Raw genomic sequence first — 25283 nt, forward strand, 5'->3', positions numbered from 1 at the left:
GGTGGAAGTCCACCGAGCAACTCCATGTACGCTGTCTCTTAAGCTCGATGAAACCCCGGTGCGGTGTTCTCCCTATTACATAGATAGGGGGGCAAGCTGAGGCCCAGAGAGGTGAGGTCTTGCCCGAGGGCACACAGGAGGGATGGCAGAAGTGAGATCTTACACTTGCGAGGTTCTTTGCTCTCTCCATCGCACTGCTTCTTCTGTAAGGCGGGCGAATCTTGCCTTCCTGCCTCCCCTCCTCCTCCACCGCCTGGAAAAGTCAAAAGCAGTGGGCAGGAGGGGCCTGGCTGTGGGGGTCTGAGGAAGTTTCTTCACCGATGTTCGGCTCCTGGCTTTTACCCTGGGCCCTTGGTGTCTAGGACAAAGGGAGGTGACCTTTCCAGTTCCCAGCAAGGGCCTCTTCCTTAATAGCCACTGTGTTCTCAATCCGTCTTTGCTAACGGGTTGGAATGGGGGTGGTCTTCTCACAGCTGGAGGAAGGAGCAATCCTGAAGCTGGGGAATCACTGAGGCTGGGAGGGCAGGCAAGGAGCATCCACACACCACCACACCCCTTTCACGGGCCAAGTGCCAGGGTGGGTGCAGTTCTCCCCTTTGTCCAGCAGACGGCGCCCACAGCACAGTCACAGCTGGATGGGGCTTAGAGCTCTGTCTTGCAGCTTCAGGGCAGCCCTGCCAGGTGGTTGTATCTTTTCCTCAAAAAGAAAAGCGAACCCTGGCCATCCTTCCTTCTTGTACCCTGGAAGTTAGTCCTCCCACATATCTGACCCCCGTCTCTTCCTGCAGCAATTAAGGGCAGGCTTGGGGAGAACGTCCTTCTCAAGGCTCCTGCCCAGCTTCCCAAGTTCCTCTCCAGGCAGCTGGGCAGAAGGGGGGGCGCTGTAGAGAGGGCAGGATGAGAGGGGAGGGAGAGGAGACTGTCCAAGTCGGGAAAGAAAGAAAATGCCAAGGACCTAACACCAAATTTATCAATTTTTAAAAACAAGAGATTTTCCCCAAAAGTGAAGAAATAAGAAATCCAGTGTCCATGCGTTCCCAACTGCAGTCTTGATCCCAGGATACCTGCTTCACTCTCAGACCTGTTGTGGGGTTGGGGGCAGAAAGAGAGGGTGAGCGGGAGGCCAGAGGCCCTCTTGTCCCTCCCCTGCTGGTCTGCCCAGCCGTCCTGTCCCGTTAGTCGAGCATCTAACTCCTGATGCCTGACCCAGTCTCCGTACCCTGGTCCGGTCTGTGCAGGAGGAGGACAGTAAAATCAAAGCTCCCCAGATTACTCCATCAATGACTCCACTCTGGGCAGGACTGCTGCTCACCTGGCCTAGACAGGTGAAGATCTCCCTTTCGGTTCCTAATGCCCTTTATCAGAAAATCTGTGGTCTCCTTCCCACCCATTCCCATAGCCAGAAGTCCTAATACAGTCTAACCTCGATCCCTCCTGCTGCAGCTTAATCCCGTTTCTCTTCGTCTGCCCGTCAGAGGAGATGCAAGCCCTCTTGCCATACAGAATAGTTTTTCAGTGACTGCAGCTGGTCCTTTGTTTCCCTCTCCCTGATTCCAGATCTCAGCCCTGGCCCTGTCCACACAGCTTGCTGTCCTGTACAGCGGGCAGCCCAGCCCTGGGGTCTTACCGAGTTGGCTCCCTGGGAATCCAGTGGTGGTATATGGGTTGAGGCTTTCTCTGTGCTGGGTTTCTCACTGCCCCTCTCGTGAGTTTTAGGGGTGGATTCTGCAGGCTCTAAGGAGGGAAAATGGGTGGTGGGAGGGAGAGGTGGTCTTCATGAGGGCTTGGAGACAGGGGGCTGCTTCTCTCACCCCACCCTATACTCCAGTGACCCCTCAGAGGAGCCCAGCACCAAGCTGGAGGCAATCGGGCAGGACCAACAGGGTTTTCTCTGATCACAGTTACTACTGGAGGTTCACTAATTTTTTTTATCTGCAATCAGAAATCTGAAAACCAAACCAAACCAAACCAAAAAACCCCACAACCCCTCTCAGAAATGTTAAAAAGCTTGGGTGCAATCTCAGTGTGTGGCTAAACATGACCTGAACTGATATGAGGCTATTTATAGTCTATTTATCCCCCTTTGGGAGACCATTCATTTCACTGCAGAAATATTAATGTGTTTGATTACAGGGTGCCCTGCTGGGGGTATTCTGAAATATGTAGGATATATACGGCATCGCCGTCATACAATTGGGATACTTCTGAATTGTGGAATACATAGGGGATAAGGGCCTGTGGAGATGTATTAACCGCACCACCAGCGGCTTCCATTTGTTGCATGCTTTGTATGTTTCAGCTGCTGGGCCAAGAACCAGTCTCATTTAATTTTCATAAACAACCCAATGAAATAGGCACCATCATTATCGTTTTGTAGATGGAGGTTAAGTAAGTTGCTCAAGCCTCCGGGCTGGTAAAGGCGCAGAGCCAGCATTCTAGCCTGGTCGTGCTGTTCCCATTATGGTGGGAGGGGCTGGTGCCAATCAGTAAGGACTGGTGAAGAGGTGCAGATAGAGCCAAATCCTCCAGTTTCCCGCTCCTACTGGAACCCTCCCACGTGGGTAAGGCTTGTCTCCTCCTAGGCTGGTCCCTCCCCAGCCGGAACGTACTCTGTGCTTTCCCAGAGGTGCCCAGCCTTGACTCCGCTTCTGTGTCTGTGATCCCAGGTGGGCAGGACTCCTGGGTCCCTGCGCTCTCAGTGGCTCCCTCAGGCTCCTCTCCCTGCTGCTGTTGCCCGAGGTGATGTTCAACCATCATCTGGAGCTCTGGGGGCACAGAGGAAGGGGGAGGACATTGGACATGACTGCCCAGTCTCCTCTGTGGACCCTCCAATTCAACAGCCCTGCTAAAGAGTCACCAGACATTGCCAAGTGGTTTGACTTTCCCGTCCCTTGAGATGTGAACAAGGAGGGACATCCGCTAGGCAGCGAGCAGGGACTAAAGCTAGACAATAAAATGCACTACCTTCAAAGGGAAGGGAGGGCCAGGGAAGAGGCTTTAAGAACAAAAGATCCTCCTTAACTTGCTGGGATAAGTGGTCTCCTTTGGGGGCAGGAGAAAACTCAAGTTAGAGCCAAGAAATATTTGCATACCTTCTGTGTTCTGTGACCTCGCTTCTATGTGAGTTCACAAATTGTATTTAATTTAACTGCCACAGTGAGGCAGTAGTCACGGCTCAGTAGGTTAGGCAGGTTCTCCGGGGCCACTCTGCTGGGCGGTGGCAGAGCTGCAATTCAGCCCCAGTTTTTCTAGCAACAACTCCACTTTAATAAAGGCAGATTTCATGACTTCCCAAGGATTCCTTCCAAAGGGGTCATCAGGTCTACTGCTCAGCCTCAGGCACAGAGGGGAAGGAAGGGAGGGGAAGGGTCATCCGAACCTTTCATTGTGGGTGTGGTCCTTGTCACCTTCTTCCGCTGCCGTGGAGACATGGCCAGAGTGGACTGTGAAGGACACAGAGCACAGGTGGGTGCCAGCCCTTCTCGCCCGCCTCCTCCACCTTGCCATGCTTTTGGATTGGAGATGGGGGGGTGGGTGTGGGCTGTAAAAAGTGGGGGAAGAAAATTCCTGCTTCCCCAGCTCCCCCTTTCCCCTTCCACCCGACAATAGTGAGCAAGGAGACTGTGTGTGTGTGGGGCGTCCATTCACACACATTGGGGGGGGGGGCGTGCAGGGAAGAGGCAGTCTAAAGGTCCTACAGATGGGGGCTCTGAGGAATAATCCCCTAATGAGTCTGTGGGTTTTCTGGGCTGGGCTGGGCTGAGTGGAGGTGCCAGCTCACCTTGAGAAGTGGGTTGGGCATCCGGTCTTCATCTATCTCTGAGGGGAACAGGGAAAGGAGAAAGTGATGAGGATGGGAAATCCAGGGGGTCCCCATGGAGCTGACTTCCCCAGGGGAGGAGTCTCTGCAGTCACCTCCTTCCTGATCTGTCCCTCACATCTGCCCCTAGGAAGTTGGCCCTGGTGGCCACCCCAGGCCCACTCGCTCCAGCTCCCTCCTGCTCTGCTGTACGGCCTTCTCCCTGCACTTAGTCCTGTCCTTGACTCTATGGTCAATCTGCACCTACATCCTTGCCTCAGACCTGGAGGCTCCTGAAGGCAGGATCTGTGGTCCTTTTGCCCTTTTCCTCCCTCTGAAATATCTTTTTCTCTTGGCAACCATTACCCCCACCCCAGGTCCAGAACTGAACCCTGCATAGGAGGGAACACTGGCTAAAGAACAGCAAAATGATCCTGTGCAGGGTCCAGGAAGGTACCAACCTTTTCAGTAGCTGGAGGACAGCTGGGGACTCAGGCATCCTGCAGTCCAGTCTAGCTTATTAGCATGACCACCTCTTCCACTCTCCTGTCCAGCTCCCTGACGTTTCTCTGAGACCTTGTTCTCTCCCTAGACCCTGATGGGGACACTGGTGACCAGAATGCCAGCTGCTCTCTGAGCTGTTTCTAACCTTCCCCTTCCCCTCTGGGGGCGTCAAGATAGCTGATGGAGGCGGTCCCTCCCCCTCGCAGCTGTCACTGCCTCTGGGGGTGGGGGCAGCAGCATCTCAGTTGCTGGAGAAACCTGGAAGGCTGTTGCCACAGCAACTGGCACTCAGTTGACCACCCTAATTCCTGGGGGGCCTAGGAACCAGGTGCTCTCCCTCCCCTCCCTAGCACTGCTCCTTCTTTCCAAAGCCAAGGAAATCCTCCTGCTAATCCAGCCACCACTTTCCTGCCTCTGGGATTGAGGACTCTCTGACTGCTCAGATCTGTCCTTCTTCTGTCTAGCACCCCCCTTCTCTCACTGGGACCCAGCTGTCTTCAGCAGCCCTACTCCCTTCAACGACCCATCCCTGGGGTTACCTGGGGATGACTGGTCACTGGTCAGTACCAGGGTGGCAGGGGTGGGGCGGCGCCTCCGAATCTGAGGGAAGAGGTCAAGTTCATGTGGAAGCGTCAAAGCCCCACCCAACACCACTCAGCAACACAATCCAGGCCACCCACTTAACATACCTTAAAAAATGCCATGTTACCTTGAACCTGCTGTCCCAGGGTGAACATTCTTGGGTCCATCCCTCTCCTCTGGGACCCAAAAGACCAACCCTACCCCCTGCACTCCCACCCCCTGTTCTGTCTCAGCATTTCCCCCAGCCCTGGCCCTAACTCCATCTCAACAGCTAAATCTGCTCTACGCATCGATCTCTGGCCTGCTGTCCTTCCGTCCATCCTGGATCAATGGTCAGAAATAACCCGAGAGGACACAGGCTCTTCCTTCCATCTCGCAGCCCACCCCTCAAACACACATTAACCTTTTCTGGGCCAGCACTTGCAGAGAGCACCCCTCTGTCTCCATGCCACCCGCTGGCCCGCCCGGGAGGACAGCACAGCAAAGGTGGGTCTGAATGTGCATCCCCCTGGCCCATGCCCCTCCCTCCCTAATGTCCTCCCTGTCCTTGGACACACTGCCTTTCTCATTTGTCAGGAAATAAGGTCTGCGAAATCCTTGTCGTGGTAAATATAACACGAGGAGAAGCCCTAGGCAGCACTCTGGTCAGGGCTTAAAGCTCAGCTGCAAAATCTTATCCTGGGCTCAGGGGTTCCCTTTTAAGAAATTAACATATAAGAACTGATTGACGCTGAGCCTCTGAGACTCTTTTTCCGCCGCTGTTCTTTTGTCATGCTGCCAATAAAGTTGATTGTTGTTGAAGTCAGTCCAAGGACTCTTGGGACATGTAGTTTTTCCCCTTTCTCTGGACTGTTTAGAGGCTTGGAAGTGAGGGGGACCATGGGGCTGGAGTCCCTGCAGCTCCCTCCAGGGCATAAGAGGGGAGGGAAGGCTCACGGGGCTGGGAAAGGGGCTAAAATTTCCAGGGCTGAGAGGATTAGGGTGGGGACCCCAAATGATCAAATTCCTATCTTTGTGTGTCCATTATTTAGTATCATTACCGTTGGGGGTGGCGGTGGTAGGACGTTTGCCCTTCTCTGTGCCCAAAGAGTGGGTACCAGTCATGGTGAGAGAGGCAGTGTAGTCTGCGAGGGGCAGTCTCCCGAAAGAAGAAACAGGATGCATAGAATGGGGGTGCATTGGGGGTAGGGCTCTATTTTTTGAGCAGAATCCAGCGGCATCTGTTTTTGGTGACATTTCAAGGTCCCTGGCAGTGCCAGTCCTGTGTGGTGTGTGTGTGTGTGTGTGTGTGTGCGCGCGCGCGCGCATGTGTGCGCACACACGATACACGTACGCACTGCACAAACATTAGCTGTGTGTCCGTCTCTGGCGATTCCTGGTACAAATGTGTGGTGCCAGCAGGCGGGCATGTGTGCATCACGTAGGTGGGGTGGGGGCCGTCCTTTTCCCAGGAGAGGACTCCTCCTTTCCATTTCTTTCCTGCCCTGGGGGAGGGGGCTGGTTGTGGAGGAGACAGAGGGAGGGTGGGGTGGGGATTCAAGGCTGTTGGGAACCTGAGAAGGAGACTGCAAGCATGACAGAAAGGGCCTTTGAGACAGCAGCGGGGCCCTGTGATCTTGGACTGGTCCCTTCCTTATCCAATTTCCTTGCCTTGGACAAGATTTCTAAGCACTCAGAGTCCTTGAGAATTATGATGACCTACAGCAGGAGGGAAGTCAGACTTCCTGAAGCCTCCCAGGCACCTGAACTACTAGGAAACAGGTAGACGGCCTCTTCTTTTTCATGTACTCCCCCAATCCTAGTGCTCAAGGACACTGGTGCCTTTGCCTCTGATTTATTCCCAAACCAGTCATGCCAAGGACCTGGTAGTTGTGGGCTTCCTGCCATCCCCTGCCACTCTGTGCTCCATAACTCAGAGCTTCTAACCCCTTCCACCCTCCCATGTCGGTCTGGGTTAGAAGCTCCTGCCAAGCCTGGAGGTTTTTGCTTACACACTTGGGTAACACAGCAAGAGGGACAGAGGTTAGACCACAGGTAGAATTTCAGGCCTAGTAGACACAGATTTCTGAAGATGAGAGAAAAGCAGGCCCATGTCTCAGCTCTCTTTGTCCCTCTGGCTCCTTAGCACTGCCTCAGCCTCCTCCCTTGCCCCGCAGACCCCTGAACCAGCCGGCCTTCCCCCTTCTCCTCCCAACCCACACCTACACCTGCCTCCTCTGACACCAAACAGATGCAGGTGTCAGGCCGTGAGACCCGTCTGTGCCAGTGGAAGGCAGTTCCGCTTGGAACCTCACCCCTCACCCCAAAGCCCACACTTGGGCCCTTTTTCCTGGGTCTGAAGTTATCTTAGCCAGTCCCTGCCTGCAGCCCTAACAGCCTTTTTGCTGACCCCAAGGGAGCGCTCCCCATGCTAGGGGCTCTGCACCCTCCTCGTCCTCAGGAGGTCTGAGGTCTCACCACAGTCCCTCCTACTGTCACACCTTAGATGCAGCTCCCTCCAGGCTGGGGAGAGGATGGAGATGCAGGTACCTAACCCCTGCCCACACTCTGAAGCTGAAGTTACAGGGAGAGGGTGTGCCTCCCCTTTCCCTTCACATCCAGGCCGCATTCTGCCAAACAGCTGGAGCGACAGAAAGAACACTCCCCAGCCCGTCCAGTCCCCGGGCTCACAGAGTTGCCTCAGGTGGGGAGGCCCAGCCAAGCCCTGGCGGCTGGTCGGGGGGGAAATAGAGAACTGACCTTGTGGGAAACAGATATTCATTAGGAATGGGGATGTCTAGGCAAACGGACAAAGAATACAAGAAGAGATGGAGCAATGAGCAAAAGAGCAAATATTTGTAAATGGGAGGTAGTAATGACCACGGGTGGTCACCCTCTCCACACATGCTCACTCTCCCTGAGCTGAGACACACTTGCTCACACACTCTCACACACTGCCGCCTCTGCCAGGCTGCTCTGAGCTAAAAATAGGCTAGGCCAGGAGGCTGGGCCCTGGACTCCCACCCCTTGAGCCAGGGCTAGCACAGTGCTTCTCCGTCGTGTGTGGCTCAGCGCAGACCCCAACCCTAGAGCGCTTCTGCCTCTGGATTCCCCGTGCCACTCTCTCCATGCCACCCCCACTCCCCGCTCCAAAGGGCAGGAGTTGGGAATAAGGATCCACGTGTCCAGACTTGCAGAAGAAGGGAGCCTCCGTCTGCAGACCGGACAGCGCCTCTCCCCAAAGCCCCAGGCCTCTCCGTGTTCCTCAGCCCCTTCTTGTTCTCACTCCCTGGAGTCCTGCAGGGTCGCCCCCAGTTAGGAGAGGACTAGGAGGGCTGTTTCCCTTCTTTCAACTCCGACTGCACCAGGCTCCCTCCATGACCTACCCTCACCCCCAACCCCTCCCGCACTGCTGCCGGGACCCTTCAGCGCCCCCACCCAGCTCAGAAACTCAGGCGGGGGTTGACTGGGCGGGGGATGCAAGACTGGCGAAAGGGAGCGGGGGGTGGGGGGCCGTGTCCTCAGGCAGGCCCCCTCCCCCAGGGCTGGGGCGACAGAGAGCGACTCTCGCGGGGACAGCCTTCGCCGGGAGGCGCTCGTCCTTCTGTCCATCTCGAAGAAGCACAGACAGGGAGATGGGGCTCCGACGGTGGGGGAGGGGGTAGAAGACCCCCAGACGAAGCGCGTTCGCCCTCTCAGGGGCGCACTGCTCCAGGAGGACCCAGCAGGGATCCCGGATCCCAGTGTCCAGCGGTCCCTCGTCTTTTGCGGGGCGAGTCCCCCGCAGCCCCGCCCTGCTCCGCACCTGCTCCGCCGCCTCGGGGTCAAGGTGCGGCTCCAGCAGCGGGACCGTGAACTGGATCTTCCGGGGGCTGCTGTCCTGCTCCATGGCTGGGGCGGGACACGGCGGGACACGGCGGGACGCGGGGCTGGGCCGGGCGCGCTCCTCCTCGCTCCGCTCCGGCCCCGGCCCCAGCCCGGCGCGCTCGGCTCCCGGCGGCCGGCTCCGCGCTCCCAGCTCGCGGCCTCGGGGCCCCGGCGCCGCAGATTGGCTCGGCCCCGCCCCGCCCGGCGCCCCCTCCCCCCGCCGGAGCCTTAACCCCGTCGTGGCCGCGCAGCCGGCTGCAGGGGGCATCGCCCCACAGAGGGCGAGAGGGCAGGCGGGCGAGCCGGGTGTGGCGGGTCCTGTCGTAGTGACAGCTCGGGGGTTGTCCAGGAATCCTCCGAGTTCTGGGCGGGGAGTGGGGCCGGCGAGAGGCCGCGAAGAACTTCTCTAAGCCGAGGCAGGTTGGAGGGTTGGAGAGAAGAAAGCAAACGCGAGGCAGATTTGTCTCCCAGAGAAAAAAAAAGAAAGAAAGGGGATTTAGGCATGCAGCAGGAGGGACTAAGATTAGACGTGGAGAGGGACTTTCCTTTGAGGGAAAACACTAGAGCGGAGGTGAAAACTTGAAGGGGAGATAGGAATCAGGTCTCCGGTCCTGAGTTCACTCTGTGGCAGGGGTGGGGTGGGGTGGGGTGGGGTGGGGGGACGGGACTGAAGACCTTAGAGGGTCTCCAGAGGCCAGAGCCTCCCTCTTGAAGTGCTGGTGGCAGTGGGTGGAGGGCTCGGGGAGAAAGGACCGTCTAGGATCAGCGGAAGAAGTAAGGCCGGGTGGGGAGCCACTAATGCTTGTGAAATGGATTTCTCTTTCTGCTTGCTAAATTTGGGGGCTTGGAAAGCAGGTAACAGGCCTGCAAAGAGAGAATGCTGGGGGGTGGAGAGAGAAACTCCTTCGGTGGGGCTGCTTGTTTACAAATGCAGTTGGTTCCAATTCCACTGTTGGCAGAGTAATGAAAATGATCTGCTGTAACTGAAGGGATGGAGGTTAGACTATGTGAAGGACTTACTAATTTGGTGTAGGACCAAGATGTCAGTCATTACTAGTGAGTGAGGGAGATAGGATATTCATAGGAGCTCGTGGGCACCATGTCAGGAGCTAGGGGCCACTGGATAGAGAGAGGCCAGGGCTGGATGTATCTCTGGGGGAGGAAAGGACAGGGGGTTGGGAGGAGAAGGGACAGGGAGTTCTCAGGGAGGGGCTGGGCAGGGGCCAGGGCGGCAGATCTGTTTCTTTAGCCTTAAGCGCTGGCACGTTCCATACAAATGAATGCCTGGTTCTCTGGGGACACGGTGCTCATCTTCTCCTCTAAGGAGTCAGCCTCAACCTTCAGTTGCCTCCTCTCCTGGGCAGCCCTTCCCTGGCCCGGATTTCGCATGGCCCCTTCCCCTCTTACCTCCCAAAATAACCTCCCTTGCCCTCCCCCAGCGTATCTCTTTACACATGCCGGCTCGGCTCAGGCTCAGTTTTCTCAGGGCAGGGCTGGGGTGACAGGGACCCAGTGGGCCAGCCAGACCTCTATTTGCATGTTAACTGGTCCCTGCTTTGCTGTCACTTGGAGTCCAGGAATGACCCCCTACACCCAGCCTTGCGCTGCAGGGTCCCTTTGCTCTCTTTAATGTAGCAAGGCCAGCCTAGAGAACAGCTGCTTGGGTTTCCCAGCCCCTCCCCTGAAACTGCCCCCCCCACCCCACCCCGAGTGATAGGGAAGGGAGGGCGTGTGAAGGCACTGAAGCTTAGAGGATCAGCATGGGGTGCAGGACGCAGAGCCCATGAGGGGCCCGGCCTTGCCCGGGCTTCCTCTCCACTCATCCACCTCCTAACCAAAGAGCAGGGTCCCAAGTGTCCTCTATCTGGGTGACTCGTCCATCGCCTGCCACATTCCACCAGCACCCTGGAACGTGAAGCCAGGATTCCTACAGCCCTGTCTCTGAGGCCTCAGACTCCTCACGGAGCCCTGACTGCCTCATTTGTCATAATGGGCAGAAGTGTCCCTTCCTGGCAGGACTGCGCATCGGATGAAGTAAGGTGCCTGGCACAGAGGAGCGCTCACTTAATTGATCCCTGCTCGTATTCCTGTCTTGTTATCTCCTGGCAGGACAGCAGAGTTAGGGGAGTCACCTCTGCAGGCTCTCAGAAGAAGACCCTCTGCTCACCCCAGTCATCCTGTCTGCTAGGCCTCTCTCATAGTCCCTCTTTCCCTCACACTTCCCTCTGGTCCTGGAGATTCCTCCTGAAGCCTCACAGCCACCCTTCATGTTGCCTTCTCAAGCTCCAGATTCTCAACCCCTTTGCCCCAAAAGCTCCAGATCAGGAGAGGGGCCCAGAGAGCTCAGGCTTTGGAGAGATGGCTGATGGGGGGCTGAGTGGGAAGAGGGGTCCTGGGAACAGCTGGTGCTGGGGTGGAGGCAGAGGAGGCGAGAGCAGGGAGAGGGAGGAGAGTCAGCTCCTGGTACTGGCTTCTGGGAGGAGCAGGCTGGGGGCAGGGGGTGAAGGGGTTATGGGTAGCGGGAGGTGCAGTGTGACCGGCTGCAGCCTTTGGGGCTGGGGTGCCCCCGTGAGCTGGCGTGGGTCTGTCTGTGAAGGTGTGTGTGTGTCGTTTTGACCTTTTTTATGCCCGGAGCTGGGTGAGTGACTGTGAGTGCCTGCTGGGCTTGTGGGTGGAAGAAGGCGGGGGTTGCTCACACACAGGGCTGGGGAGTGCGAGGGCCTGACACCTGCTCTTGGAACCCTCCCCTGGTAAGTAAGAGTCGGAGCAGACCCGTCCCAGCCCCTTCCCCTGGCCTGCATGTGTCTGTGTAAAGTGTGCTTGTGTGCAAGCGTTCACGTCCCTGCTGCAGTCCCAGCCCTGGCGGAGGAGCAGCAGCTGTTCCACGTGGTGCACTTCTGGGTCCATGAAATATTTAAGGTTACAGGGATGTGTCTTGGCGATGCAGTCACTTAACAGCCCCCGCCCCCCGCTACTCCGGGAGCTCCAATCTGGGTTGATGGGGTGCTCTTTGTCGTCTCACTTTCTGCTGTTATTTCTCTCTCCTCCTCACCCCCACTAACCCTCTCACGCCTTAATTCACGAATCCTCACGCCAACCAGGAGGGTAGGCAGGTGTGACTTTATTTTGGTTTACTTTTCAAGGGCAGGGGCGTGTAGAGAGGTGATGCTGGGAGGGGCTGCCTGGGCTGGGATTTGGGAGATCAGAGTTCACTTTCTCCCTCTGCTACCAACTCTCTGGGCCACTCAGGGCAATCACCCTCCCTGGTCCCCTCGCAATGGTCTCAGTTTCCTCATCTGTAAAATGAGGGGGACCGTGTGACTGCACAGGTTTCCTCCCATTCTAATATTTTTCATTCTGAGTTAAGGGTGCTCCAGCCACATAGCCAGGGAGTCTCAGAACCAGGGTTGGAACCCAGGAGGCAGGGACCTCACCTCCCTCTTTGCATGGCCCCTGCTTGACTGTTGTGGCAGGGGTAGCCCTGGGCTTGTTGAACACACGTTGCAGGCACACTCTCTCACACACAGCTCCGAGGAGGTGAGGCTAGAGACCGATTTTCTTCTCCCAAAGGAGCAACGACCCCATCCAAGTGGTCCCCCTGGGAAGCCATGTGCTCACACCAATTTGCCACAGTTTCTCAAACATTTCTGGAAACTCTCCTGGAAGCATCTCAGAGCTTGTGGCGTATGCTCTGGAAATCCTCACTGGGGAGCGACTGCTCCAGGGTGGCTTTGCTCCTCTGGGAATGACTGAGAGTCTTTAGGGGACCAGCCTTGTGAAGAAGGAGGGGGGCCTAGTGGGGAGCAGAACTTGATCTGGAACAGAGGTGTGGGTGCCCTGCAGTGAGGCTGTGTGTCTCCTGGTCTCCAGAGCCCATCTAGAAGGCGTCTCCGCAAGAGAACTTTCCAGAGCTTCTTGCGAGCCCAGCAGCACCTTTGGAGTAGATGTGTGGCCTCTCAGGGGATGACGTGGAAGGCCCAGCCTCCTCCAACTGGGTAAGTCCTGGTTTGCCTGTGAAAAAGCCCAGCGTTGCAGTTCTGCCAGGCTTGGGCGCACACCCCCCTGCAGCTGGCGCTCTCGGGAATGGGGCCAGAGCTAGTGACTCACACAGAGGGGATGCTCATTTCCAAAGCTCTTTGCCTCTTCTTGAACCACAAACTAGTAGAGGTGGAAGAGACTTACAGATCAACCAATCCAACCTCCTGGAGCCAGAGAGGGGAAACTGAGGCCAAGAGAGAGGAAGCAGCTCTCCTAAGGACTAGAACCCATGCCAATGCTTTTCCCAAGAAACTAGACTTGGTGTCTCTGGCAGGGCAATGGCTGAACCTGAAGCAGGGGCATGGACCAGATGACCTCTTGAGATGCATTTTAACCCTGTGATCATCACCAGTCCAGAAGACCCAATCCCTAGCTAGCCCCTTCCAACCCCAACTAACAGGTTGAAAATTTATTCTTCTAACCAATATTTATTGGGTATTCATTTGTGCCAGGCATTATGCTAGGTGCTGGAGATCCAGTGGAGCACAAAACAGATCGTTTCTGTCCGCTGGCATCTTATCGCCCAGCAGGGGTCAGGGCGGTGGTGGGACAAACAAGGAATTATCAGTGATGAATCCTACAAAAGTGGAAGTACAAGAATGCGGAGCATTGAAAAAGGAGGAAGGTCAACGTAACCTCTGCCTGCTCAGATGCTCCTTCCAGCATGGAGTAGTCGGCCTGCATGCAAATCCCAGCTCTGCCACTTAGTAGCTCTGTGACCCTGGGCGTGTTGCTTAACCTCTCTGAGCCTCAAGTTTCTCACCTGTGAATAACAGGTATTCCTATTATTATAGTGAGGGGTGGGAAGAGGTAATGTCCCTAAAGTGCCTAGCACCCGTTAATCACTTAAGAAATGGACATGAGTAGTGAGGAGTTCATCTTAGCACATGTTTTCTCCTTTGACTCCGGGAAAAGCAGGCGTGAAGAAATGGGGAGTTCAATCTTTCAGAATTGGGAGGGTGGTGTCTGCAGGATGCCCCCTGCCCCTTTTCAGCCAGAGCCTCTCCTCCTCACCCTTGTCTGATCAGCTGTTCTCGATGTCCAGCTGTGTCCTCATCAGCATGGATGGTCACCCTGCCCTGCTAATTAACACCCGCCCTGTTAATGATTAAAGCTAATGACTTTGACTTGGGTAGGGATGGAAAATTCCCCAGCCGCGGGACAGGCTGAGGATAGGTTGCCAGGAGTAGGAGGGAAGGGCCCCCTGGGCTCTGGACATGTGGTTGATGGTAAGTGGCTTGGGGAGCAGATGCCTGGTTTTCTCCCCGGGCTGCTCAGCAGGGGAATGTGGATGGAGGGGGATCATCTGAGGATTGCAGCCCACTCTCCACTCCCTCTCCTCCCAGGCTTGGCAGAGGGCACGGGGCCCCGGCTCCAGCCGTGGCATTCCCCTGGCCAGGGGTTGGCCACTGATTGCTGCTGCAGCGGGAAAGACCTGGGTGAGATGGTATGTTAGTTCCTAGGGCTGCTGGAACAAAGTGCCACTGACTGGGGCTCAAAATGACAGGGAGGTGTTCTCTCACAGTTTTGGAGGCCGCGAGTCTGAAATCCAGGCGCAGCCTGCTCCCTCTGATGGCCCCAGGGGAGAATCCTTCCGGCCCTTCCTAGCTTGTGATGGCCCCAGGTGTTCCGTGTTTTGTGGCAGCATCACTCCAGTGTTTGCCTCTGTCTTCCCTCTTGTTTGTCCTCTGTGTCCTCTCCTCTTCTCACGGAGACAGCAGTCACTGGATTTAGGATCCACCATAAATCCAGGATAGTTTCAACTCAAGAGTCTTAATTAATTACATCTGCAAAGACCCTATTTGCACATAAGGTCACGTTCTGAGGTTCCAGGTGGATGTGAAGTTTTTGGAGACACTATCTGACCCCCTGCAGATGGTGAGATGGGGCAGGGAGGCGGCGAGCCCTCCGGGAAGCCGTGCTGGAGTTGGCACAGGCCAGAGGCACCATGTCTACAAGAAATAGAGGAAGTGCTCAGGACCCCTGGTTGGGGTTGGACTGGGTCTCAAGAGGCCTAGAAAGGGAGGCTGCTGGTGGTAAAGAGGCGAAGGGATGGGAGCAGGAGTGTTTTAGATTTGAGGAAAGAAGGCAGAGGGGGCTTTGAAGGGAAAATCCTAGGTGTCTGTATTGGAGGGGAGAGTGTGACCTGTGTTCTATTATATGTTGTATATTGTACGTATTACATATTGTACATATTTTATATCATATGTCATATATTATATGATAATTACAACTTGTCATGTAATAAAAAAATTAAGTTGTATTTTGATTACAAGATGAATTTTATTTCATGACACAATCCTTTATACTTTATTGGGGTGGTAGGCATGGGTAATTTTTTCCCTTGTTCCTGGGTGAAAACCCAGGAAAGCCTCTTAATTATTCTGCTCACTCTCAGGTAAGAGACAGGCTCAATTCAGAACTTAGAACAACCAGGCCAATACATGAATTAAAACCTGAACTATTTCCTGTCACTCTTCTGCAGCCTGTTGGGCCCTGCTCCAGTTGGAGCTGGGGAAGGGGCAAGCGGCTGGCTCTGCTGTCTGTCATGTTCTCCCTCCCCCTCCACCCCCAGTCCTGCCCGTCACCCACTCACTAGATGCTGTTTCCAGTGAGGTGTGTGGGTGAGGAGGTGGGGGTGGCGCAGAGTGACAGGAGGGGGCGGGTGAATTTTTGCATGGGTGGGTACTCAGCCTCCCCCTCTATCAGCTGGTGGAGTCCTCGCCCCTTCCTCTCTGCTGCTCTCTGCTGACTCTTCTCTCATGGATGCTTTCCTGGCTCCTCAGAGCTTTGCTGTCAGCCTCGTTCACTTGTGTTCCCTTATCCAGGAACTTGAGCTCCTTCCTCAGCTGCTGGGGTCCTTTTGTCCCTTGAGGTTGCCCTATTGACAGCACCCAAGATGGATGCATGGGATGTACCTGTTTCTCTCCCAGGACCCACAGCCGGCTCTTCCTTTGCCAGGCAAACTCTGGGTGCCCAGGGCATCCCAGGGCACCAGCTCTGCCAGCCTGCCCACACGGCTGTTCCCTGCTCCTTCTCTCTCCTTCTAAACTTCTGGGTGGCACCCAGGCCCCAGGACACTGCCTCATATTCAGCTCTTGGGGTAGCCCATGAAAGCATCCTTCAGGTTTGCTGTAAGGGGCAGGCCCCTCTCCCCTTCCTTGGGCCCACAGCACGGCTTGCTCCATGCATTTCCTGCTCACAGAGTCCTTCTCTCCACATTACGATGCCTTTTTATAGCCTCGATCTGGCTGAGGGGGTCAGAAACTAGTTCTTAAAAATTTCCTTTCAAATTCTTCATATGATGATTTGGCACCTCTCTTTGAAATTTCAGCCATTGTCTCTTGGTGCCAAGTTGAAATTCCAATTTTAATATCCTGTTACAAAAGCATCTGGGACGGTTAAGTTTGTGCTGGGAGACGGGAGCACCAGGTTCTAAATCCTTTCCAGCAACTTCCTCCCTGTCGGGAAGGTGAAGACACCGACCAAACTGCCTGGAGGTGGAGTGGCCACCAGAGGGCAGCAGATCCTGCTTCAGACCCTGTTTCCTTCCACGGACTCAGTGGAATTAGGTTTTTTTCCTTGAATTCCCAGGGGCAGGTGGCGCCCACGTGCTGGGCCACCTGGAGGGGCTCAGCTTTCCTGGCATCTTAACCAGTTCTCCAATGTTGGCCCTGATTTCTGACTTTCTGCGGTCTAACCACCATTCTTCCACTGGAAGTATAAAAAACGCCAGTCTGCATTTGACAGGAACAGCTGTTCACTAAACACCTACAGTGTAATGGGCCTGGAGATTAAAGCCACACTCTCTGACCTGGAGAAGCCCTGCCAGGGAGGGAGACCTGTGAACAGACATGATGGACTGCAAGGTAGTAACTGCTGTTGCAGAGGCAGAAGTAAGGGCTTTGTCCCGAACCCATAGAGACAGAGAGTTGATTGGCGGGTGGTTGCCAGGGGCAGGGGTGGGGGCAATGGGTGAAGGCAGTCAAGAGGTACAAACTTCCAGTTAACAGATGAACAAGTCCTGGGGAGTCATGTACAGCAGGGTGACTATAGTTAACAATACTCCATCGTATATTTGAAAGTAGTCAAGAGAGTACATCTTAAAAGTTCTCATCACACACACACACACACACAATTCTAACTATGCGAGGTGATGGATGTGCTAACAAAAATGATGTGGTCATCATTTCCCAATATATACATATATCAAATTTTTACATTGTCTGCCTGAAACTTATACAACGTCATACGTCAATTATATCTCAATAGAGCTGGGGAAAAAAACAAGCAAGAGCTCTGGGAGCACTGAGGAAGGAGCAGGAGCTGGAGAGCACTTCATGGAGGAGGGGAATTGGAGTCAGGTTTATCTTTTAAGGATGAGGAGAACTTTGGGGAAGAAAAGGTGTGAGAATAAGGGGGAGGGAGACCGACAAATCCTGGGGGACAAGGGAGTTGGCAGATGACAGGGAGGGGAGGGTAACAGGAAGGGGTGGGTTGTCAGGGCTATGTTTGGGGGGGGGAGGTGGGATGGGCCCAGTTGGGGAACTTGGGCAAGACGCCATTTTCTTCTATTGGCAGAGGCAGAGCTTCCCTTTCCACACCCCCAGTCTGCAGGAGGAGTGTTGATGACTGCAAGGATTTTATTGAACTTGGAGGTTATTGGAGAAAATGGGAAGGATGGGAGCCTTGAGCTTCTCAGGGAAGAAACTGTTGAAGGATTTGATGTTGTTTAGCTGAAAGATGACTCAGTTAGGGTGGGATGATCTTGGCATAACAGCGGGGTGAGGCATGGGCTTTGGAGGGAGTGAGATGGGCGTTGGCACAAATCCTGATTCTTCCAATCCCCGAATGACCCTGGGCTGATTGCTTTACTTCTCAAGCTTATTTCCTAATTTACAGAATGGGAATAATAATTCCTACATGCTAGGATGTTGCGAGTATTGAAGGAGGTAATATACATAAAACGCTCAGCACAGTGCCTGGTAAGTGTTGGTTAAATGGCAGCATTTATTATTAGAATGATCATTGCCTTCAGATGTTTCAAAGGTTGTCACATGGAAACAACTGACTTTCCCATGCTTCTTTCCAGCTGAACAAGCGATGCAAGTGCGAGGCGGGCAGGTCTGGTCTGACTGGGAGGAAGAATGCTCTTATGATCAGAGCCACACAACCCTGAAAGAGGCTGCGTGGTGTGTGAGGAGATCTCTGTCTCTGGGAGTTCCTAAGAGGCTGCTGAGGGGGATCCTTACATTGGGCCCAAAGCTGGACTTTTAAGGGCTCTTTGTAAGTCAATTCTTTGGGATCCTAGGTTGTTCTGAAGATTCTGTGATTCCCCTTGGAGGAGAGGGGCCCCTGGGACAGGGAGATGGAGCTGGCAGCAAAGAGAATCAGTGCCTCTCCTGGTCTAGGGCCAGGTCACCAGAGGCCTTAGCTGTCCTGTCTCCTCAGGGGAGGGGAGCACCCTCCATATTCTGTGTAGGAAATTCAGGAGTGGTGAAGATATTCTTTTTAAAGACCCTTCCCTCACCCACAATAAAACAAAGTCCCCATTCTGGGGTCCCCTTATCTTAACCTCAGGCTTCCTCACTGCAGGGTCTGGACCTCTGGGACTGTACTGTATTCTCTGGGAATATGACCTTTTCCTCACCTCTGCGTTAATCTGGGAGAGACTGGGGAGGGGAGCACCGGGCCTTTGAGCAAAGGCTTTTCAGCCCTTGCCAGGATCTTTTCTTCCCAACTGTTCTGAGGGAGGGTGACCCTCCTCGTCCCCCCTTCCCTGGGCCCCTTTCTGTTAGAGGAGAAATGTACTCCATTCTTCACAAGCGGGTGAGTGTTGGGGTGAACTCTTCTAGTCCCTCTCTGTGCCTTGCTAGCTCCTTCCTAGGAAAGGAGTAGCTAATTTCACCAATCTCTTCATTCATTCAATTCACTCATGAATTCAGTTCAGATTCATTCATTGAACTCTGTTTGCCCAGCATCACTGTTCAAGGAACTAGAGAGAAAACGGTGAATACTGCTGATCGACAGGCTCCCAGATTTCATGGAGCTTACATTTTTGTGAGATGGAAAGTGTATAAACAAGTAAACAAGTGTATAAATAAGATAATTTCAGAGCATGGTAAATACAATGAGGGAATAAACACAGTGAGGCCACAGAAGTAACTGGTGTGAGGGCGGATGGAGGTGGGCACTGAATGGTGTGGCCAGGGAAGCTCTCTGAAAAGAGACGTTTGAACTGAGACCTGGAGGAAGAGAGGGAGTCAGCTATGGGAAGAGCAAGAGGAACAGTGTTCTAAGCAAGGGGAACAGCAAGGATGAAAGCCCTGAGCTGGGAAAGACACTGGTGTGTCCCGGGACCACAAAGGATACCAGCACGGCCATGATGTATCGAGCAGGAGAGTGGAATGAGATGAGGTTGGGGAATTGTTGGGAGCCAGACCATGCGGGGCTTGTAGGCCCTGGTAAAGAGTTTGAATTTTATTCAAAGAGTAATTGGAAAACACCAAAGGGCTTTACATGGTGGACTGACTGCCATGATTTGACATATCCTTTAAAAAGGTCACTTGTCTAAATGCTGAATAGATTGGAAGGAGTAAGAGTGGAGGCAGAAAGCTTAGTCAGGAAACCATTGCAGAAGTCTAAGTGATAAATCATGGTGGTGGAAGTAGGGTGGTGGCAGTGGAGATGGGGACGAGAGGGATGAAGTCAGGATATATTCTGGAGAAAGAGTCTAAGGCTCTGTTGATGTATTGATTGTGGGGACTGAGGGAAAGGCATAAACTGAGATGGACTCTTAGGTTTTAGGCTTGAGTAGTTGAGAATATGGTGGTTATATCTGATGAGATAGAAAGAGGAGGTGGACAAGTGTATTAAGATACGAGTTCAGGTACAATAGCAAGGTCAGAGTACCATGGCTTAAACAGAAGTAAAACAGGAGTAATACAATAGCTCCACAATCTGCAAGACTCAGGCTCTTTCTATCTTGTTATTCATTCTTTTTCAATATGTGTCTTCTATTTAGTGGCCTCCAGCTCCCACCTCTTCATCTCATTCCAGTCAATGGGAAGGGGAGAAAAGTGCAAAGGGGGACATACTCCTTTTCTATCAAGGACACCACTCACAATTTGCCCCTATTTGCTCATATCCTACTGGCCACAGCCTAGTCACATGGCCGTGTTTAGCTGCAAGGGAGCCTGGGAAATGTAGTCATTAGCTATGTGGAACAAGTAGGGGGGCGGTGGATTGGAGGACTAGATAAGGTCAAAGAGTTGTTACAACTGGACTTCTAGAGTAAAGGAGATGGAAGATCAGGAGGTTGTAGACAGAGGATGGAATTCTTGTATTGGAGATTTTGGAGGTTACTGCAGCAAAGTGTAGGCTGAGGTACAAAGGTCAAAGGCTGAGAAGCCAGAATGCTGGAGGGGTAATCTGTGTGACCGTTGACCGTCATCAAGAATGATGACAGGAGCAAGTGGGGAGAGGAAGACCAGGAGCTGAGGGCGTCAGTGAATGAGGGAGGGGGCTGGGGGGAGGAGCAGTTATGTTCTGAGCTTCAGAGGAGGGGAGCTTTTGAACTTGGGAAGAGGAGCAGTGGCGTAGAAGCAGCAATGGGGAGCGAGGAGGACTCCCCTTGCCACCTTCTGGCTCCGAGATGACTGGTGGTGAAGGGGAAAGCAGCTTCCACTGAGAGCCTGGCAGAGCTGTGGGGTTCTTAGGCAATCTTAAAATAGCATTTAATATTAGGCAATAGAGAGAACATTCAAAACAAGACATTGGCAATATCAAGGAGTGTGTTCATCGAATTCTAGAGGACGCAGTAAAAGGGTTGCGAGAGAAAGGCCAGGCAGAGGCCCAGGGTGCATTAGGGGCAGACCGAGCTGCATGGAAGTGGGAGTCTGGATAACATTCCTCGAGGCTTTGGCCCCACCCTGGGGTGACTGAGAAAAGCAGAACAAGCATGACGGGAGGGACTCGGTCACCCACCTTCCCCTAAGAGCAGTATAGCTCCATGGTCTGGGGCCTCCAGCAACTGATTCATGGAGTACCAAGGCCTGAGGGGGTGTGGGTGGCAGCCGATCCTATGGGAGCAGTGATGTGTGGTGGCAGAATAATGGCCTCTGGGATGTCCACTTCTTGATCCCCAGAACCTGTGAAACTTAGATTACGTGGCAAAGGGGAATAGGGTTTTGGATGGAATTAAGGTTGCTAATCAGTTGGCTTTAAAATAGGGAGATTCTCTAGGTCATCCGAGTGGTCCAGCGTAATCATAAAGGTCCTTAAATGTGGAAGAGGGAATGAGGAGAGAGAACCAGATTGACGGCGAAGTGAGAAGAACTTGGCTGGATGTTGCTGGCTTTGAAAATGGGAGAATGGGGCCGTGAGGCAAGGAATATGGGAGGAGGGTGGGCGGCTCTAGAAGCCAGAAGGGGTGCAGAAATGGATTCTCCTCAGAGCCTTCAGAGAGGAATGCGGCCCTGCTGACATCTTGACTTTAGCCTAGTGAGACCCGTGGACCTCTGACCTCCAGAACTATGGGATAATAAATTTGGGTTGTTTTGAGCCAGTATGCTCATGATGACTTGTAGTTAGAAAACTAATACAGGATGAAAGGGTCTCCTCTTCCGCGTGACCGCTCCCTCCCGCAGGGTGGGACGCTGTGGCAGCTGGTGAGACAGAACATTTATTGGACATGTTTCACCAGGGAGTGGAGTTAATGCATTAACAGGAATGTTCCTGAGTAGCGTTGCCTCTTTCTCTGCTGCTCTCTCATGATGCAAACACACTTGGACAGGGCTGCCCCTGCCCCCGTCTTCCCTGGGGGCTGTCTGCTGTCTCCCTCTCTGTTTAGGGATCGGGCCGGGAGGAAGCAGAGGAGGCCCCTTTTGGACTGGTGTCTCGATTGCATTCTCCAGCTCGGCTTGCCAGAGAGGTCAGAGAGCTGTGGCTTATCTGGCACTTGATTGGCCATTAATAAAACTGATACTTTGGTCTCTGTTTTGCCCTCTGTTCTCGGGGCGCCCTCTCCATTGGCTGGATTCAGAGGGGTGGAGGGATGACATGCTGGCAGGGCTCCCTGGAGCCCTGACAGAGACATCAAGGACTGGCCTCGGGGGACTCAGGACTGTGGATTTTGACAGGCAAAGGCTCGGAGGCAACTCTGACCTGCAGCTTTATAGGTGCAGTTGAAGCTGGAATGAAATTACTCCAATTCCACGTGGGTACGGGATACAAGATTGTTAAAATTTTGGCTTCAGCTTATTTGTGCTGATCTTTAGTAGGTGATGCTAAACTGGTGGCCCCAGATCCTAATTGTCTACTTTGTTTTGAACTGCATTTAGGGCCATAGAAGAATAAAACCCATGGAGGGATTTTATTTATGGCCTGTCCACAGGCTTCCGGAATTTTTTCCTACCACATGGTCTCCAGTTGGCTCCGGGATGGACATTTGTTAAGCCCTGACTGGGGTTGTGGGTTGCAGATGCCCACTGTGAGATTAACCAGAAAGGTGTGTTGGACTTCATGCAGATAAAAAGGACCAGGACCCCTTATATGGAGGCAATGCCAATACAGGTGAAAGTGGAGAAAACCTCAATAGAATCGTTACAAACCTGAAGGATAAGAGAAAAATGAACAAGTCTTGTACCTGGAACACCCTGTCTCTAGAAATCAGACTTATTCAGGGAATCAAGGAGACATGGGGTCCACGGGAAATACAAGTCTTGGTCTTGTAGTGAGAAAAGTCAGCAAGAAAAGGAAAGAAAAAAGTTCTGTTGATTGAATAGGGGGAAGAGACAAGATTTTCTTGGGAGAAAGGTAGAGTTTTTAGAGGCCATGCTGGGAATATATAAAAGAAAAATGAAATGTTTCCAAACCTAAATGCTTTTAAGGACAGAACAGGAAAAGGGCAGAACGTTTATTCATCACCCGCTAGGAGGATGAATGAGGCCTGGATTTAACAATGATGCAGAGCCGAGGGAGGCCGCTAGAGGGAGTGTGGGACCCGGGAAACCAGTGTAGACAGTTGCTCGCCTAGTGTGAGGGAAGAAAAGACCCAGAGGTTTAGTGGCGTACACTGCGAGGATTGTTGGGTATGTTTCAAAGGGACACAGTTGTTTGGGGTGTGGGCAGGTATTGCCCTCACCCTGAGGGACCATGCTCAGGAATCTGTGCAGTCAGGACCCTCCATGTAGTTACTGAGAAGATGAAATTCACACTAAGGGGAATTCATGCAGGAAAGAAATAGACCTAGTTGCTTCTGAATTAAATTGGGACTATTGAGAGCGTTATTTTAATCACAAGATGACAAAAATGTCTTAAATGCCCCATTTTGAGAAAAGAGACAGTAGGCATGCCCCCCACCCCTCTACCGGTGAACTTACTGCCTAGATTAACCTCTCCATGGGCGATTTCTCCCAAACGAGGTTTAAGTTCACGTGTTGGAACTCCAAAGAGCTGGCACAGACTGAGGACATTCTGACGAGGTGAGTCAAGCTCTTCTCTCGTCTCTCTTCTCTCAGATGCCACTAAGTTTCTGCACGGTGTGTTGCTGGCGTTGGCAACTTGATTCTGGCTCCCGTGTGTTGGGAGGAGACTGTCACCGAGATGCCTCACCATCGTCTCTTCTGTTCAAACTGCATTCTGCCCTAGCTAAGCAAGCCAGATTCCCGCCCCCGTGCTGCCTGAGCCGCTGACTGAAGATGATGCTCACGAGCAGCATGGATGAGCGGCTCACCCTGCAAGCAGCAGCACCATCCAGGACCTGCATGGAGCGTGCACACCAGGTGGCTGTGACTGAGTGCCGGCCCTCCACAGCATCTTTCTCTTGTACTTTGAATCCTCATTAAAGGTTTTTTTTTGCCTCCTCCTCCCGAAAAAAAACCTCCCACAAAAAACCATGCACTAGGTTCTGGGCACATAATTGCCTGGAGCCTGAGAATATGCTTGTGTTTCTAAGTTTTGTTGGTATGGAGCTGGTGTCACAGTATTCTGTGCCCTAGTTGCTCTGACTTTGCAAAAGAGGGACCCAGGAGCTACTTGGGGGTGGAGCAGGTCAACTTTGGAGGTGCTGGAGGAAATGCTCACATTTCACGGGTGAAAGGCCAGGATGCAGCCAGTTCCTCTCTCCCAGGCATAGCAGCCTTTTTGCTGACCCCAAGGGAGCGCTCCCCATGCTAGGGGCTCTGCACCCTCCTCGTCCTCAGGAGCTCTGAGGTCTCACCACAGTCCCTCCTACTGTCACACCTTAGATGCAGCTCCCTCCAGGCTGGGGAGAGGATGGAGATGCAGGTACCTAACCCCTGCCCACACTCTGAAGCTGAAGTTACAGGGAGAGGGTGTGCCTCCCCTTTCCCTTCACATCCAGTTCACATCCAGGCCTCATTCTGCCAAACAGCTGGAGCGACAGAAAGAACACTCCCCAGCCCGTCCTGTCTCCGGGCTCACAGAGTTGCCTCAGGTGGGGAGGCCCAGCCAAGCCCTGGCGGCTGGTATGGGGGGCGGATAGAGAACTGACCTTGTGGGAAACAGACATTCATTAGGAATGGGGATGTCGAGGCAAATGGACAAAGCTCGATTCCTGTGGAGTGAGACCTTCTGCTAAGATTGAGCAGAATAAGAAATTGGGAAGGGACAAATTTCAGGCTTTCATTTCCTTGCATTTTAATTTAAAAGGAAGTGTATTTAAATTTTGTTCTTTGTCACTTTTGAAATTAGGAGGGGTTTATGTTCAAATTTAGGGCATTTTTTTGTTGCTGTGGTATTTGATGCTGCCAGGTAGTGCTTGTTTTGTAATCTGCAGGAGGGCCATACGGGGCAACGCGATTGAGCTGATTGGAGAAAGGAAACAGTTTAGGGCACAGACAGTCTTGGAATTAATTTGTGTCTTATTTGGACCCAATTCGGAGGCTTTTGGGGGGCAACATTAAACTGGTCACCCCACTGATTCCAGGAGGCTGTGCAAAGAAGAGAGGCGAGAGCCTATTACTTCATTATCTTCATCTGAAGATGACAATAACACATTTTTTGTCTTTTGCAAGGATTAAATGAGTAAATATTTGGAAACCTATTTCCACATTTCCTATTTGGTATTCTATTTCTTATTTTCTCCTGCCACATAGTAGGAGCTATAGAAACCCATGGGCTATGTTCTATGGCCACTTTCATAGGTCACAAATAGCCAAATATCTGGAAACTGGGGGCTGCACTGACGCACCGCTTCTCTGCACCATCCGGTTGATGGCAGCTCACAGGCCGACCTGTTAAGCCCAAAGGCTTGAGAAAAGAGAAGGCTACTCTGTGTTTGGGGCTTTCCCTCTTACATGTCCCCTTCCCACAAGAGGAGCAGGTGGGAAAGAAGAATTTCTTGCCTACCTTTCCATTCCTTACTTACTCTCCTTTAGGGGGAAAGTAGAGGATGTTATGGGCCAGATGCTGACAGTGGCTTCCCTAGCCCTGAATCTGTTCAGTCCATGAATCAGGTGGGGGTGGGGGTGGAGGCTGGGGCAAGAGCAGA

The 25283-nt window shown here is 53.2% G+C and overlaps 1 protein-coding gene and 1 long non-coding RNA gene across 3 annotated transcripts; one reads left to right on the forward strand and one right to left on the reverse strand.

Annotated features, from left to right (window-relative positions):
* Positions 1 to 952: 952 nt before the first annotated feature.
* PPP1R1A (protein phosphatase 1 regulatory inhibitor subunit 1A) lies at positions 953 to 8904 on the reverse strand. Its single transcript, XM_023643731.2, has 7 exons — positions 8670 to 8904; positions 4843 to 4903; positions 3782 to 3819; positions 3380 to 3443; positions 2610 to 2765; positions 1628 to 1734; positions 953 to 1081 (listed from the first exon to the last, which is right to left on the reverse strand). Exons 1-7 carry the CDS (start codon positions 8751 to 8753, stop codon positions 1076 to 1078), a joined length of 516 nt encoding a protein of 171 aa, XP_023499499.1. The 5' UTR covers positions 8754 to 8904; the 3' UTR covers positions 953 to 1075.
* Positions 8905 to 10620: 1716 nt separating this feature from the next.
* On the forward strand, positions 10621 to 24834 carry LOC138924693 (uncharacterized). 2 transcript variants are annotated; one of them, XR_011439782.1, is made up of 3 exons: positions 10621 to 10765; positions 12602 to 12726; positions 23290 to 24834. It is a non-coding gene; the product is annotated as an uncharacterized lncRNA (long non-coding RNA). The 2 variants fall into 2 exon arrangements; XR_011439783.1 differs by lacking the exon at positions 10621 to 10765 and adding an exon at positions 11360 to 11481 and having other exon boundaries at positions 23290 to 23636.
* Positions 24835 to 25283: the final 449 nt, after the last annotated feature.

The sequence above is a fragment of the Equus caballus genome, chromosome 6, assembly GCF_041296265.1.
Source record: "Equus caballus isolate H_3958 breed thoroughbred chromosome 6, TB-T2T, whole genome shotgun sequence".
Classification (NCBI taxonomy): domain Eukaryota; kingdom Metazoa; phylum Chordata; class Mammalia; order Perissodactyla; family Equidae; genus Equus; species Equus caballus.